The 16,119-nt window shown below is 37.0% G+C and overlaps 1 protein-coding gene across 1 annotated transcript in view; it reads left to right on the plus strand.

Moving 5' to 3' along the window:
- Positions 1 to 16,119, plus strand: part of wdr18 (WD repeat domain 18) — a 92,138-nt gene that overhangs the window by 37,000 nt on the left and 39,019 nt on the right. Inside the window, exons 5-7 of the mRNA XM_082156772.1 lie at positions 3,657 to 3,800; positions 12,652 to 12,716; positions 15,342 to 15,466. Of these exons, the coding sequence (XP_082012898.1) occupies positions 3,657 to 3,800; positions 12,652 to 12,716; positions 15,342 to 15,466 (334 nt within the window). The remainder of the gene's footprint in view (positions 1 to 3,656; positions 3,801 to 12,651; positions 12,717 to 15,341; positions 15,467 to 16,119) is intronic.

Consider the following 16,119-nt stretch of genomic DNA (forward strand, 5'->3'; position numbering starts at 1 on the left):
AAAGACAGAGAAAGTATTGGGACACCAAGGATCTTTGCAGCAGTGTTCACTGTCCACTATAGGGTATTGTGTCGCTGCAGTCTCCATACCAGACAGTGATGCAGTTGGTCAACAGAATCTCAGTGGTGTCCCTGCAGAGTGTTAAGGATGGGTGGAGGGAGACTGGCTCTTTTCAGCCTGCAGAGTAAGTGGAGGCACTGCTTGCCCTTCTTGGAGAATGATGTAGTGTAGAGGTTGTCAACAGAGATGGTCAAGGTGTGCACCTCCAGGGATTTAGTGATGCTAACTCACTCCATGGTCGAGCCGTTGATGGTCAGTGAGAAGTGTTCAACAGAGTTTCTCCTGAAGTCATTCAGAACCTTGTTTTTCAAGGGACAGGTTATTTGCATCATGCCATTGAACAAGTTTTGCCACTTCTTCTCTGTGGAGTGTTTCTTCATTGTTTCTGATGAGGACTACTACAGTTGTGTCATCCGGAAACTTGATGATGTGATTAGAGCTGAACTTAGCAGTGCAGTTGTGGGTCAGAAGTGTGAAGAGCACCGGGCTGAGCACACAGCCTTGTGGGGCACCTGTGCTCATTACGGTAGTGCTAGAGGTGTTGTGGGTGACATGGACTGACTGAGGTCTTCTTATTAAGAAGTCCAGGGTCCAGTTAAAGGATTAGTTCACTTTCAAAAAATGTTTTTACTCACCCCGATGTCATCCAAGATATCCATGTCTTTCTTTCTTCAGTCGAAAAGAAATTAAGGTTTTTGAGGAAAACATTCCAGGATTTTTCTATACAGAATGGACTTCAATAGCAACCAACTATTCCAATGTTCAAAGAATGTTCAAATGTCCGTCTCAATGCAGCTTCAAAGTCTCGACACGATCCCAGTCGAGAAATAAGGGTATTATCTAGCGAAACGACCGGTCATTTTCAAAAAAAAAAAACGCAACAATTATATACTTTTTATCCACAAATGCCCGTCTTGTACCATCTCTGAGATGCGCCACGTATTACGTCATCACGTTGGAAAGGTCACGTAAATAAATAAATAAATAAATAAATAAATAATAATAAATTAAAACAAAGATGATGGACGATTTTGAAGTTGGAGGAGAAAATGAGAGAGAATTTTTCGCCCTTTCCTACCTTTTTGAACCGGAGTACACAGGCAAATAACTTGGATAGATGACGTGACGTGTGACTTTTCCAACGTGATGACGCAATGCGTGGCACATCTCAGAGATGGTACACGACGAGCATTTGTGGTTAAAAAGTATATATATATATTTTTTTTTTTTTTGTTGTTGTTTGTTTTGAAAATGACCGATCGTTTCTTTAGATAAGACCCTTATTTCTCGACTGGGATCGTGTCGAGACTTTGAAGCTGCATTGAGACGGACATTTGAACCTTCTTTGAACATTGGTATAGTTGGTTACCATTGAAGTCCATTATATGGAGAAAAATCCTGGAATGTTTTCCTCAAAAACCTTAATTTCTTTTTGACTAATGAGAGAAAGACATGGATATCTTGGATGACATCGGGGTGAGTAAATTATCAGCAAAACATTTTTTGAAAGTGAAATAATCCTTTAAAGACCGAGGTGTTGAGGCCTACCAAGTTCAGGTAATTAATGACCTGTTGTGGAGGTAGGAGGATATTGCATTGTCCATAGAAAGGTTTGGACGGCAAGCAACCTGGAGCAGATAGAGTTTGTTATGGAGACTGCACTTGATGTGATGCATGACTAACCTCTCAAAGTACTTCATGATCAGGTTCAGTGCTATGGGAAGGAAGTCATTCAGGCAGGTCATGGATGACTTCTTCAGTACGGGTGGTGGTGATGAGACGTGGGGATGACTGCTCATCTCAGTGAGGTGTTAAAGATGTCTGTTAAGTCTCTTAGTTCATGGCCAGGTATGTTGTCAGGACCCCCAGCTTTGCGTGGGTTATTACTAGATAGGGTCTTCCTTGCGTCGATTGAAGACAGACAGATCACCTGGTCATTAGGAGGTTTGGCGCTTTTCTGTGCAAGTCTGTCATTCTGCATTTCAACCCGTGCATAGAAGTGGTTGAGTGCATCTGGGAGGGATGTGTCATCATCACAGACCCGTGGCAGGGGCTTTTAGTCTGTAATGGTTTGAATGGCTTGCCACAGGCTCTGTGTGTGCTGTCGGTGAAGTGATTGTTGATTTATTTTTATTTTTTGTGTGTGTGCATACAACTGTTTTGCCGCCTTGATGCAATGTGACAGATTGGCTCTTGTTTCTTTGAGGACTGCAGTGTTTGCTCTAGGATTTTTTCCAGCTGTGGTGGCAGGCCCATTTCCCCAGGGGGAGGGGGCTTTGCCCATGAGTGATATTACCATGGGGCACGCCCCCATGCCCCAGGTGTTTAAACCACCCCTAAGTATTATAATATGAAAGGCTCCAATTTAGAGCGGCAAAGCGATTATGCACATCTCGTGCGCAGAATGATGAACTTGAAGCAACGCGAAGTCACAGCGTGCAGCGCTACGCATTGACAAGTTCAAAGCACAAAGCGAAGAGATATTTGATGCTTAGTGTATTATATCTATGCAACAGTTTGAGCCTTTTCTTTTAACAGTTTTAAATTTCAGTTACAGTGCGCATGAAGAACAATTCATAGTGCTCTCTACTCCAGTGCTGTAATCTAACAGACGCCCGGGAGAAAGGAATATGATTTAGAATGCGCAATAAACTCCAGCAAGATAAAGTCATTTTATGCAAACCATAAACCTTTATCTAAAAATAAAGTATAATAATGGGAATATTGATCTTGGAGAGAGTGTCATCATATTACTGTCGTAACCGAACGCGACGTGCTGTTAGGAGAGATGAGTTTCCATTAACTTAAACTTAACGACTTAAATATTCATTTTTACCTCACATTATGCTATCGAATGACTTTAGAAGTCTTGGAATAAAGTGCACGAAAATGTTATGGTGCTTTACAATGTTTTTTCATGCCTTTAGTGGGGGTTAACAATAACATAATAGTATGCACAATATCGAACGTCAGGGGCTGTTTACACCTGGCCACTTCATGTGTTTTCTGTGATCGGATAGCTATCCGATCGTAAAAAGACCAGGTGTAAATGCCCTCCGAAACGCATTCGAGACAGATTTGAATCCGTTCGCTCAAACCACTTCAGGAGGAGGTCTGGGCCACATTCCAGACGAAACTGGACAAGTGTAAATGCATCTGGTTGTTGAAACCACATATGTAAATTTTACTTCTCTCAAAAATGCTAAAAAATAAACGTGTGAGAGCGTGTGATAGCCTATATGACTGACTCGACAGAATCAAATAAAGTCCATTTTTCATATGATACTTTTATGGTTCTTTTGTGCCCAGTTACTGGAGTGACCAGTAACATATTAGAAAATGTGACATTTTTATAGTAAACTTAATATAAAAAGCAATATTTTGGATTAAAATAATTTTACTTGTAAAAAAAAAAAAGGGAAAAAAAAGGTATGTATATGCTTGTGTAATGTATATGCTTGACATTTTAAGAAACATAATAGGAACATAAAACAATTCTTAGAACTTGGCACGTTTCAAAAAAGATTGGTGTTTTCATGATCTTTGACAATCTTATTTTTATTGACCCGATGTCTTTCTCTCTCCTCATGTCATAGGTTTGGGAAATTTCCTCTGGGGAGATGCTCCTGTCCGTTCTCTTCGACGTTGGCATCATGTCAGTGACCTTTGACCCCTGCGAGTATTTCCTATTCTGTGGAGGCAGTGACGGCAATATTTTTCAGGTGTCTCTATGCAGCACGGTAAGCACTTTCAAATTCTGAAAGCATATCCAATGAGACCTTTGTAATAGAGTTTTTGACACCATTGTGAAGTTATTTATGAGACATTTAATTGGCCCATAGCACATTGACGAACAGCCTGTTGGGATTTCATAAGCAATAATGCACCCTGTCTTATCTTCACTGCATTAGATGGAGAAGATTAGTTATTTTTACTGGACTCCTGCTTGGCAGCGATTAGATATAAATAGAGTCAAATAATTTTCCGTCAAATCTTCATTTCTTTTATTTCACATAGTCCTCCGAGTAAACTTAGTCAATTTCAATTTCTGGTGTTAAACATTTATATGCTGAGATTTGCGATCCTCTGTTCTGATCCTTCAAATGTCTCCTCAGCACTGCTGAGAGCTAAAGTGAGTGATTTTAAGTGTTTTTTTGTTGAGCTGTCCATTTCAGTCCAGGTCAGGGCATCTTAGAGAAAGCGCTCTGTGCTGGAAGGCAAAAATGGATGTGAAACGAATATGTTTTCCACATTCTCACCTCACTTCACCTTTACACCAGAGGACTCTTCTCAAAAGGAATTTAAGATGAAACGTATGCAGGTGTCATGGCCATTGTCAGTTTCACTTAAAGCCCATTGTTGGATCATTGGGAGTAGGTTATTCCTCAGCAGGTGCTTTTGGCTTTGAGAAGGTATGAGGACCTGTATGAGCTCAACCAGCAGAAATACCTGCTTATGGAGAACATTGGTATGAGGAATTTTCTGGTTTTTGGAAATTATTACAACCCTCATGTTGTTCTAAACCTGTATGACTTTCTTCTGTGGAAAATAAAAGGAGTATAGCGGAACGTTCATGCTGCTGTTTTTCTTTGTAATGTAAGTGACCAGTGGCTGTCAAGCTTCAAAAGTGACAATAGACCTCATAAAAGTTGTCCATATGACATGTTCACTATATTCTATGACAGGGGCGTAGCCATCATTTCAAAAGTGAGGGGGACAGAATGTCAAGTGTAATACCAGTTTTTTTCAGACTTTTGTTGACAGGTTTTTTGCTTAATTGGCTTAATATGCTATTTATTTTTAAAGCAATAAAACAGAAAGAAAGAACGATGTTCATTACTTTATATTGCACATGCAGGGTTTTTCCTGGCTCAAAACTAGGCGGAAGTGGTAAAATCCTGATCATGCATTTTAATAATAAGATAATTAAATTTGTATTTTTCATAGACCATCATATAGCCTACTGTGTTTGTGGGTGGAGCTCGGTACCCCTTGGGGGGTCCGGGGGCATGCCCCCCTGGAAGAAAATTTGTACATTTTAAAGATAAATGCATTAATCTGGTGCACTTTGAGTCACCCGAATCTGCTGTTAAAAATAAATAATCCACCCGCCAACCGCCCAAACCTATGATATTTGATCATCACATTACAATTATTCAAACTACAATTATTACAGTCTATTACATCACTGTTGGAAAACATTCTTATCAGAATACGTTTTTTACCTTTATAAAGGGCATTTTTTCCTTAATTTTATTAAATGTAGCCTATGCTCCATCTTTCATTTCAAATTGAAACTTTGTTACCGTCAGTGTATTATTATCAACTATAGGCTATCAATCGCCACTTAACATTAAATTAAATTAAATCAGAATCATCCTTGCATTATCTGTGATTCCCTATTTATTATTAATATAATACTATTTATTATTATCTATCTATCTATCTGCCTGTCTGTCTTACTAAACTAAAACTTTCCAATTGAAAACCTTCAAACTTCAAGCTTTTAAAACTACTTCAAACTTTCTGGTTAGGCTTTTTCAAGATAACTTAAAGTTTGTCATCATGTACACATGTTACAACGCTGCCTGATTCAAGCAGGCTGTTAATGCATGAAAATACAAATTCAGCATTAGGCTAACAATCACCATGTTTATTCTAATTTGAAGGGCTTTGATAACATCTGTGAAAATAAAAGACATTACGAATAAAAAAAGATTGAAAATAAACGCACGTTTGTGCGGGTAGTGAATATTTACTACCCGCACAAACGGGTATTTAATAAATATTTAATATTTAGTCAATTTACAACGAAACTTGTTAATTATTCAACAAGAGAAATAGGCAGAGTTATTCATCATTGTGCAACACAATTCAGATACCACAAGACAACTTACTTACAGCGCTTGACTTTTTCGTGAAAAAGGATCGAGTGAAGACTGAAGAGTTTGTTGTCGTTTTGAACTCATTTGCGACCTCTATGAAAAAAATGGATTGGGCGCGGGTGCGAGCATGGGCGTGTCGTGATGCACGAGTGACTGATTACCATGGAAACGTGAAAGTCACGTATGTAGATAGACTTGACTCTTTGGATTTTAAATCTCGATGTAGGCTATACACACCCGCGAAAACCTCAGCTTGTTGTGGACACACTTGCCCTATGAAAAAGTGCGGGGGGGCGAATTTACATTTTATAAAAAGTGGGGGGGACACGTCCCCCGTGTAATCTACGCCCATGTTCTATGAAGAAACATACAGAAATGTATGTCTTTATTTACTAATAAAGACTCCTTTGGTGCAGCTTCTGAATTCCATTCATATTTGCATATATACACTATGGCTTTTCATGAGTTGTTTGTAGGGGTCGACCGATATGTGATTTTCAGGGCCGATACCGATTATTACAGATCAAGTAGACCAATAACTGATATTTTGAACCAATATATAGCCTATGTCTAATGTAAAAATGAAAATGAATGTCAAAATGAAGAATAACAAAGGGTTTTTACAAATACTTTCTTTAAATGCTTTTAAACATATCTTTAAATCTGAGAACTGTTAATGATATTATTATTAATAATAATAACTTAAAAAGTGCAGGGAGCACGCATCAGCATTCTGTAAACATTTTGTATAACTTAAAGACTCTAAATAAAATTTTTGTAATAAAAAAGCATTTCTAATTAATTGAAATCAAACTTATTCAATTTATTTACAGTTTAATAAATGAAAAACCTAACTTTTATTTTGACGGGTTGCCGTGGAGATCTTTGCGTTTCTGTGTGTTTCTGATATGACAATAACTTTTCTCAGTTGAAGCGTTAAAAAGCTCATGAAGTGACTCAAAGCGGCTCTGGAGATGATGTTTATGCAATCATGTCCTCATATAATGATGCGGCTGAGGCTGAAAACAGCGCAAGCGTCACACGTGCTTCTGTCTGTCTGTGTGTGTGTGTGGTAAATGAAATCAAGCGTCTGCACCATTCATTTAGAGACACGCAAGATTCATATTTAAATAGTCTTTTTGCGGTTTGAAATTCGAATTGATTTGTACTGACCTGCTTTTTATTAATTCAACTAAATGTTGACAAATTCCGTGATTTTCCGCTTTATACAGTAAATTCCGTTTTCATGACTGGATTCCGTTTTTATGACTGGAAATCACAGGGCCCTATTATATTGAGGTGTTTTGCAACTTCAGTGTAGTGATTTATTGCAACTTCAGCAAAGTCTGCTGCTGCCTTAACTTTGAGAGACAACTAATGCGTGATCAGTGAAGCAGCTCCAGTCAGCAAGTGCTTTCGGTGTGAGAGTGCAAAGCTTTCAGTGCCTTCAGCTTTCCGCGTTAATTGACCGGACTTGTGTCTCCCAACAAATCAGATGGGCGGGGACATTGGTCTAGCCTACAGAGTGGTGAGTTCAACAGAGGTGGCTGCGTCAGAGCCAAATATAGCGCATTTCAAAATTAAATTATTTTATCGGCAAATCGGTTTTGAAAATGGCCGATAACCATAAAAATGCTCAATATCGCCGCCGATAATCGGTCGACCCTTGTTTGTGATTTTTGTGGGGATGTATTACAATATGATATTAAAATTCCAGTACTGGCCAATGCATTTAAATGATTTTGTTTAAAAAAAATTATAAACAATTAAAAATGTTTTAAATGCTGAATTAAGGCATCACATTATAATGGACTGCATGACAAATAGTTTTTTATTTTAGAATTTCTGTAAATGACATTTAACAGAAATGAGCATGCACAATTAAATATCCCATATTGTCCGATACTGACAAATAAAAAACAATCTCTAATATTGGCCGATAACCAATATGGTACCAATGAAATATATCGTACATCCTTTGATTTTTGCCTTGTGAACTTAACTGGTTGAAATACTTGCTTAGATAAGTGTAGATGGAAGAAAGAAACGTTTGGAGGAACCAACACTTGGCAGCATGATCCCATCCTTTCCTAGTCAGCACTTAATAAAAAGATTTATCTTACAGTGCTCGCCATATGATAAAGTATTCCTGAGCTCATATTGAACAGCCTAACAGGAGATGCTTGAGGCAGAATTTTTTATGAATAAACTATTTTCCTCTTGAAGCAGTATTTATGTTTTAAGTGTTTAAGTGTCTCTGCTCTATATACATCTTAAGCTAATGTATGTGTGAGAGAAAGCATGTATTTCTGCATGTATTTCTAATCATCTTTAAACTGAGGTGAAACTGTGTGCGATTCATTCCCAATCTGTCCTGATACATTCATCATCATTGTTAAACTTTAATCAGGGCATTAATTAGCTGGTAATGACGTGCTTTTTCAGCCTCTCGGTTTTTCATTTTGTTCCCCGCGTCTGGAATCTCAGCCAGCCTTAGTAGTCCTACAGGGTTTCCTGATTTATTTATTTTCTCATGTCTCTAAAACCTTTCAAGATGTTCAAAGGCTATTTATTGGTAGACTTGAATATCTTTGACTTCTAAAGCTGGGTTTTGCACTCTTAATAATTTTGTCTGCTGTCTTAAGGTTGGTTTCAAAGTGAGATGTATTGGTGGGATATAAGTCGGGATGGCTATTGTACATTTTTTATTTCAAGTCATATTACAAGTCACATCTGCACAAAAGGATGCGGATGCAGACGCGAACTTGACCGTTTTTGTCTGAATGTGTAACTCTCGTTGGGGATGCGCTCTTTCCCATAACAACAAAGCTGAAACATGGGCAACTAAAGCACAAAGAATTTACAATATTCTATTACAATACTGGGTAACACTTTATTTCACAGTGTCATCGTTACATAATGTTACATGTAGTTACTATAGTAATAACATTAACACTTTAGTTTAGGATCCAATTCTCACTGTGAACTAGTTTCTTATTAGCATGCATATTACTAGGCTGTTTATTAATACTTATAAAGCATATAGTAATGTCTTATTCTGCATGACCATATTCTACATACCTTAATCCTACCCAATACCTAAATTTAACATCTACCTTACTAACTATTAATAAGCAGTAATTAGGAATTTATTGAGGCAAAAGTTGTAGTTAATAGTTAGTTAATTGTGAGAATTGGACCCTAAACTAAAGTGTGACCATAATAACTATACATTTTGCATAAATATATGCATCTAACCCTAAACCAAACAAAACAAACCCTAATCCTAACCCTATAGTAGTTACTTAATATTGCTCAGTACTTAAATGTATAATTACAGTGTAACAAAGGCACTTTAAAATAAAGTGTAACCCAATACTGTTCGTATTATAATGTATATTGCAGTTTGGTGCTGCATATCTTGCACTTAACTGTATTTTCATGGTCAAAGTGATTCCAGGCATCACTGCACACTTTCAAATCCATAGTTTCACTGTATTTCACAATAAACTCATGCATATCCCTAATAAGCAGTCTTAGGAGTCTTTGAATCTGGGATCCTGACTTAATTCCAAAACAACGACCTCAATCTTCTCGCTCTGATTGGGTTAGACGTTTTCCTTTGAACAAAATACAATCACTTGCCAGTAAAATTTGTGGAAAAAATTCCTCTCGTCAGGGCTAGAGGATGTGTCTTATGGTGTTATGGTGTATTAGATTTCATGTAAAAAAAAAACAACAACATTATTTAATATTCAGTTGTGACCATATACAGTTCTGTTAACCTTCTCTTCTCAGTCCAGCAGTTCCACTGACCTCTTCACCCCGCTACAAAGGTTAAAAAAGTACTTCCTCTGCTCAGTTTCCTTACCCTTGTTTTTTAGATGGTCTTTTAGAGATGAACAAGGGTTGAATTTGTCATATTTTGATAGAAAAAGTCTTTCTGACAGGAAAGCTTAGAATTCCCTGCCTGCTTGAAGACAAAAGACAGAGAGGGAAAATAAAGAGACGCAAAGAGAAAAATACAGAGAGAGAGAGAGTGTTACTGCTGAAGGTTTTTAAAATCTAATCCTGTCTAGACTTTCTGCCTCAGAAAGACATCTGTTTAACTTTAACTCATGCTCTGAACATCCCTGCTGTAGACAAACGCTTGCTTAACTTGCTTTTAGAGTTTATTTTCCCCATCGAGATTAGATTAAAGGAACAGTTCAACATGAATATCCTGTCAGTATTTACTCACCCTCGTTATTGCAAACTCAAATGGCTTTATTTCTTCTGTGGAACACCAAATAATTTTTGGGGGGAATTTGCTCTTTGCAGATATAGCCTATCTTTCAAGCTTAAAAAAACAACAAAACAAAAAACACCACAGAAGTGTCATATGTATAAAAGGAACAGGGTATTCTATTTTAGTTAATAAAACATGACCATGAATTAATTAGACGTGGGATCATTTTATTATTTCATGGCCATGATTTTCTGTGTGGGGGGATCCGTACAAATAAGTGTCGGTAACACTTTTTGTTGTTACACGTTACATGTAGTTACTATAATTATAATAATTATCCACATTTTTCCTATGTCCCATGATGCTTTGCACGAATTATGGGAATAACTTCTGTTAAACTGTAAACAGTCAGCGAAGGATTCGCTTTATGAACGCAATAATAAGCATTTTTGAAAACTGGGTACAATGAGATGACATTATTCAACCAAGACATTTAAAAGTGCAAAAGCATTAACAAAATTACTAAAACAGACCATGAATAACACCAAAAGCTTGATTCTTTCCACAACAATATTACGGTCATATTAAATATCACTGTAGTAAGATATGTCTGTGTTATGTAACATACGTTGCCTTAATCAATGATGTTCATTAACTGGAACATTGAATGATAATATTTCAAACTGATTTCCGTCATTAAGGCAGCCAGTAAATATTGTATATACTTACTATAGAAACATTCCTGCTAATAGGGATTAGAAGTGAAGGGGAGACGATTACATTTGAAAGCATCTTGAAAACAAACCTGGAAAGAGACGTGAGTATTGGGGAGGAAACTCAGAGATTCTTCGTGCATTCCAGTGAATTATTCATGGGATATATCATAATTAAATCAGGAGAGCAGAACACAAGTGCACAGTATATGTTGTCTTTTTTAATACTGTTACAGCAGAATGCAAAGGGAAAAAAGAGAAAATAATCAGGAGGAAAAGAATGCAGTGCCTGAAAAAAACTCTTGCCTTAGATATTCTTGTTGTACCATGTCACAATAAAATACCAAGGACTGCTGTTCTCCTGACATCTGAAAATGGAACATGAATGACATTGTACTGCTCATTCAGTCGAACTGACTGATAAGATTATTTGTTGTGCAACCTTTTTATTTGAAATGATCTGTTTCAGTATTTTTTAGTGGAACTTCCCCAAACCGGAAGCCAGAATCTAAACGCAGTAGGCTTGTTAGGAAAAAGATTGATAAATTATACATAATTACATGCAACTAACCTTAATCCTAACCATAACCCAATAGTAAGTACTTGTAGTTAATTAATATTACTCAGTACAGAAATAACGAAAAGTACAAAATTCAGCTTCGCCATCACAGGAATAAATTACATTTCAAAATATATTCAAATAGAAAACGGCTATTTAAAACTGTAATAATATTGATCAATATTACAGTTTTGACTGTATTTTTTTTTTATCAAATCAATGGAGCCTTGGTCAGCATAAGAGACGTCTTTCTAAAACAAGCATTGGTTCTTAAGCACATGAACTCAAATCCTTGTGGTAGCTTGTAGCATTTTTTTTAAATTATCTTTTATTGCACACGGTGGTCTCAAATATGTTTTAGTACAACGTTTAAGGTATAATGTTTTTTAATTGACTTTGAACACATCGTGAAAGTCAGTCATTTTAACCACAGCCCTCCTTTTAATCATAAATCAAAAACTGCTAATCTTAAAGCCTTTGATATAAAAACTATTCATGGCTTGAAATTGCCAATTCTCTTCTGGGATTCAGGACTACAAACTGAACGGCTCTATTATTTGAATTATAACAAGGTCTCTCAAAACTATTTCCTCCTCCTAATCACATGGATTTTATTTCCGGACCAGTGCGACGTCTGTCTGTATTAATGTGCAAATCTGAATATGAAAGACGTTCTTTTCCTTCATGAAAGTCCAGACATCTCCTCCTGGCTTTAACTCTTCCTGTCATGTATTATTGATGCTCCTTATTGCCAGTCTTTCAAGAGGTGATGTAATGATTTGAGTCAGCAATGGTCCAGTCCAGGCCACCATACTTCTACAGCCTCTTCCTTAATTAATGCCATTAAGTGAATCGATCAGACCGTTTAGGAGACAGTCAGGGCTAAATCCCCTGGTACCTTATGGAGGCTTCAGGATGGACCGTGATTGTGTGTATACCAGGCTAATTGACTCTTGTGGAACAAATTCTTAGCTAGTGCTCAACTAAAAGGCTTTTTTCTTTTCAGCTACCCCAGTTGGCATAAAAACATGTACATGATCAACGAGTTTAAGATGAAGCGAGACCCGGAACTCGAACACTGACTGACCCCAAGCCAGCAGGCTGTCGTTATTATCGACCCATGTTAGAATATGGATTGTTTTCTCCACATTGAACATAAATGTTTCTTTTTCCCCCTTTGCTCTTTTTCTCTTTCTTTCTTGGCAGAGTTTAAGCCGGGACAAAACCTTCCAGTCTGACAGCGACGGCAATCAGGTGTTCAAAGGACACGGGTGAGGTTTTCTGCTCTTTGTTGTGACCCATGTGTCTGTCCTCCGTCATTACTTCAGGAAAAGTCTTGAATTTTTTTTTTTTGCTGGTGCACAAAGTTCAATCAATGAAAGGAAGAAAGGTGAAAGTTTCTGGCTTCTACTCATTTTGGATTACATTTCTTTTTTCTGTCCTTTGTGCTGAAGCTCTGCCTGTAAGACGGTGCAGGCAGGAGGTGTAATCACGGCCTCCATTTACTGTGTGTTTTTCAGGTTACACACAGCGAGGATTGCAGAATTGGCATCTGCTGGTGGCAGAAAGGGTGTCTTTTGGAATTGTACTTTGTACTTTGTTACTTTAACAAACATGTTCATTTATTTGAGAAAAAAAACCAAACATTTTATTGTGGCTTTGACTCTATATACTCTATACCCGTGTTTGGCAACCTTTTTTACTCCAAGGCCCCCCTCTTCTCCGACTCAATATTTTTATTCACAAAAATATTTGAATTCTAGTGTTAATACTTCTCAACAGTTATTATTTTTTAAACAAAATAAATTCAAAATACCTTCACACTTTGCAAAAATGTCACTGCAGACATTCTTTACAACTTACTCTGCTCAGTTATACAGTAACTTAAAGGCACACTGTGTAAGAATATCCAAAAACCACTTGAACAATGTTATGTATTTTGTTGATTTGTGTACTTACATTATCCTGAATTTTTCTAAGAATGTTTAAATCCAGAGAAATAAGCAGTTTTAACCAGGACACAGACTGTGTCCGTACGTTTTCTATCAATGACATCATACCCGGTGTTAACCTCGATTTCTGGTTTTATTTTGTGGAAACCATGTAAACACCCAAAACTCTTTAATATATTATGTGTTTTATTAGACAGGTGAGCAACTGTTTGGATACATACATTCATCGACAGAAAACTAATCATTGTTATACAGCTCAACACAGTTAGTCTTTTTGTTTAAATGTTTTTTATTTATTTACCGCGAGTACCATATTTACCATGCCTAATATCGATGTAGCTCACTGCAGTGTGCAACATGTGTCTCATATAGTAGCCGCCAAGCGAACGCACAGAGTAGCATTATAACAATATATAATTGTACCAATTATAACACACTCAAATGTATCTAATATGATAAAACAGCGATACGTTACCCCACATACGAATGACCGGAAGTAGCGGAAGCGGTCTGAGGTATAATAAACGCTCCACTGCTCTCGAGCTGCGTGTTGCACTCGTCTGTCATTAGTAATCGTTCCAACAGCTTTTGTAAGGTTAATAAATCTTTAATACTTTACCAGTCATCCATGAATATGATTTCTGCCCGAGTCCCGTCGTATTCTCCATCGGCTGTAGAGATGAAGACAACAGCTCCCACGATTCCGTGAAATCAAGGCGTCATCAAGCCTTTGTTTTGAATAAACAACCTCTAGTGGCGAACAATTACATAGTGTGCCTTTAAAGAAATAAGCACAAGTCAAACAAGACCACATGGAGATGCCAAAGGACTGCATATAGCTACTATATGGATCCATTCTGAATTATTAAACAGACCAAAATACAAATGAAAAATAAAATCATTCTGAATGTGTGGAAACTCAGCGATCTAAAGGCGGATCGATGTCATAAAAGTTAACAGTTCCTCTGTCAGAACAAGTCATGTATGTTTGGAGTGTCTGATGCCCATGTGGACATAAACACCACTGATCCTCACAAACTTCTCCAAAACACGCTTCTTCGCAGAGCATCCATTATAAAACACTCACAGTACATTCATTTTGGGCCCCCAGGTTGAAAACCACTTCTCTATACTATATTATAATTTTTTTACCAGTAGTGTATATATCTTACCGCATGATCCTTCAAGTGTTCAAGAAACATTTCTTATTATCAATGTTGAAAAAAATTTTTTTCTGCTTAATATTTCTGTGGAAACCATGATACACTACCATTCAAAAGTTTGTTTGTTTTTGAAAAAAATTAATGAATACTTTTAGTCAGCAAGGACTCATTCAATTGATCTAAAGTGACAGTAAAGAAATGTATGTTACAAATGCGATTTCTATTTCAAATAAATGATTTTCTTTTGAACTTTCTATTCAGCCAAGAATCCTGAAAAGAAATGTATCACATTGTCCACAAACATTTTAAGCAGCACAACTGATTTCAACGTTATTAATAAGAGCTATTAATAGTTGAGCACAAGTATTAATTGATGATAATTTAGCACCAAATCAGTATATTTAAATTATTTCTGAAGGATCATGTGACACTAAAGACTGGAGAAATTATGCTGAAATGCCATCAGAGGAATAATCTTTTTATCCCCCACAATATTTCTGTTTTTAATGTATTTTTTTTATCAAATAAATGTAGCCTTGGTGAACATAAGAGATGGCATATTGAATGATTGAATGGTTATATATTTATATGTACATTTTTTGTGTGTTGGATTGGAACCTGCTTCTCCTATATGAGCACCATGTCATGCATTTATGTTAACCACCACACCATGATTGCATTTTTATATTATGTAGTCAGACTTTAGGCAAAAGGTCAGCTGTAGGCAAACCAAATTTGCTCTTAGAATTTTCACTTTAACAGTCTTTCTCCTCCTGGACAGAAATCTGGTGACATGTCTGTCTGTGTCCATGGACGGCACACTCCTGCTGTCCGGCTCCAATGACGAGACTGTCAGGATGTGGGACGTTCAGAGCAAGCAGTGCATATGGTCCATCAACCACAAGGGTAAGCAACAAGCACTCTCTCTCTCTTTCTCTTTCTCAGCTTGATTTCCTTGTGTACAGACAATATCTGCTCCTACGTACAATCACCCTTCAACCGTCCCAGCATCCTTCAGTGCTCAGCCAGGCTTGCTGACTCTTCTTTCCTCCCTGGCAGCTTGAGCTTGACCAGTCTGCTTCTAGCCCGCTCCAAGCTGACGTGCCATTAGACACCTGCGTCTTCTTCAGTCTAAGTGTCTGATCTCTGGCAGTAGTGCAGGAATGATGAGATTCTGCATATGGCAAGTCGTTTTAACATTTAATCCTTAAAACCTACTAGTATCTATTTTCATGCTACTAGTACTTATTTTTTAGATACTAGTATCTATTCCATTAAGTACTAGTGCTTATGCTTTAGGTACTAGTACTTATTTTTTTAGAGACTGGTACTCATTTATTAGATACTAGTACCTATTAAATAGACACTAGTACTTAATAATTAGATTCTAGTGCCTATTAAATTGGCACTAGTACTTATTTATTAGATTCTAGTACCTATTAAATAGATACTAGTTCTTATTCATTAGATACTAGTACTAATTTCGATAGTGACTAGTAACTATTATTTTGTTACTAGTAATAACACATACATTTTTTTTGCCATTGACTTCTACGGGA

Source organism: Leuciscus leuciscus (genome assembly GCF_965113295.1).
Source record: "Leuciscus leuciscus genome assembly, chromosome: 23".
Taxonomy (NCBI): Eukaryota; Metazoa; Chordata; class Actinopteri; order Cypriniformes; family Leuciscidae; genus Leuciscus; species Leuciscus leuciscus.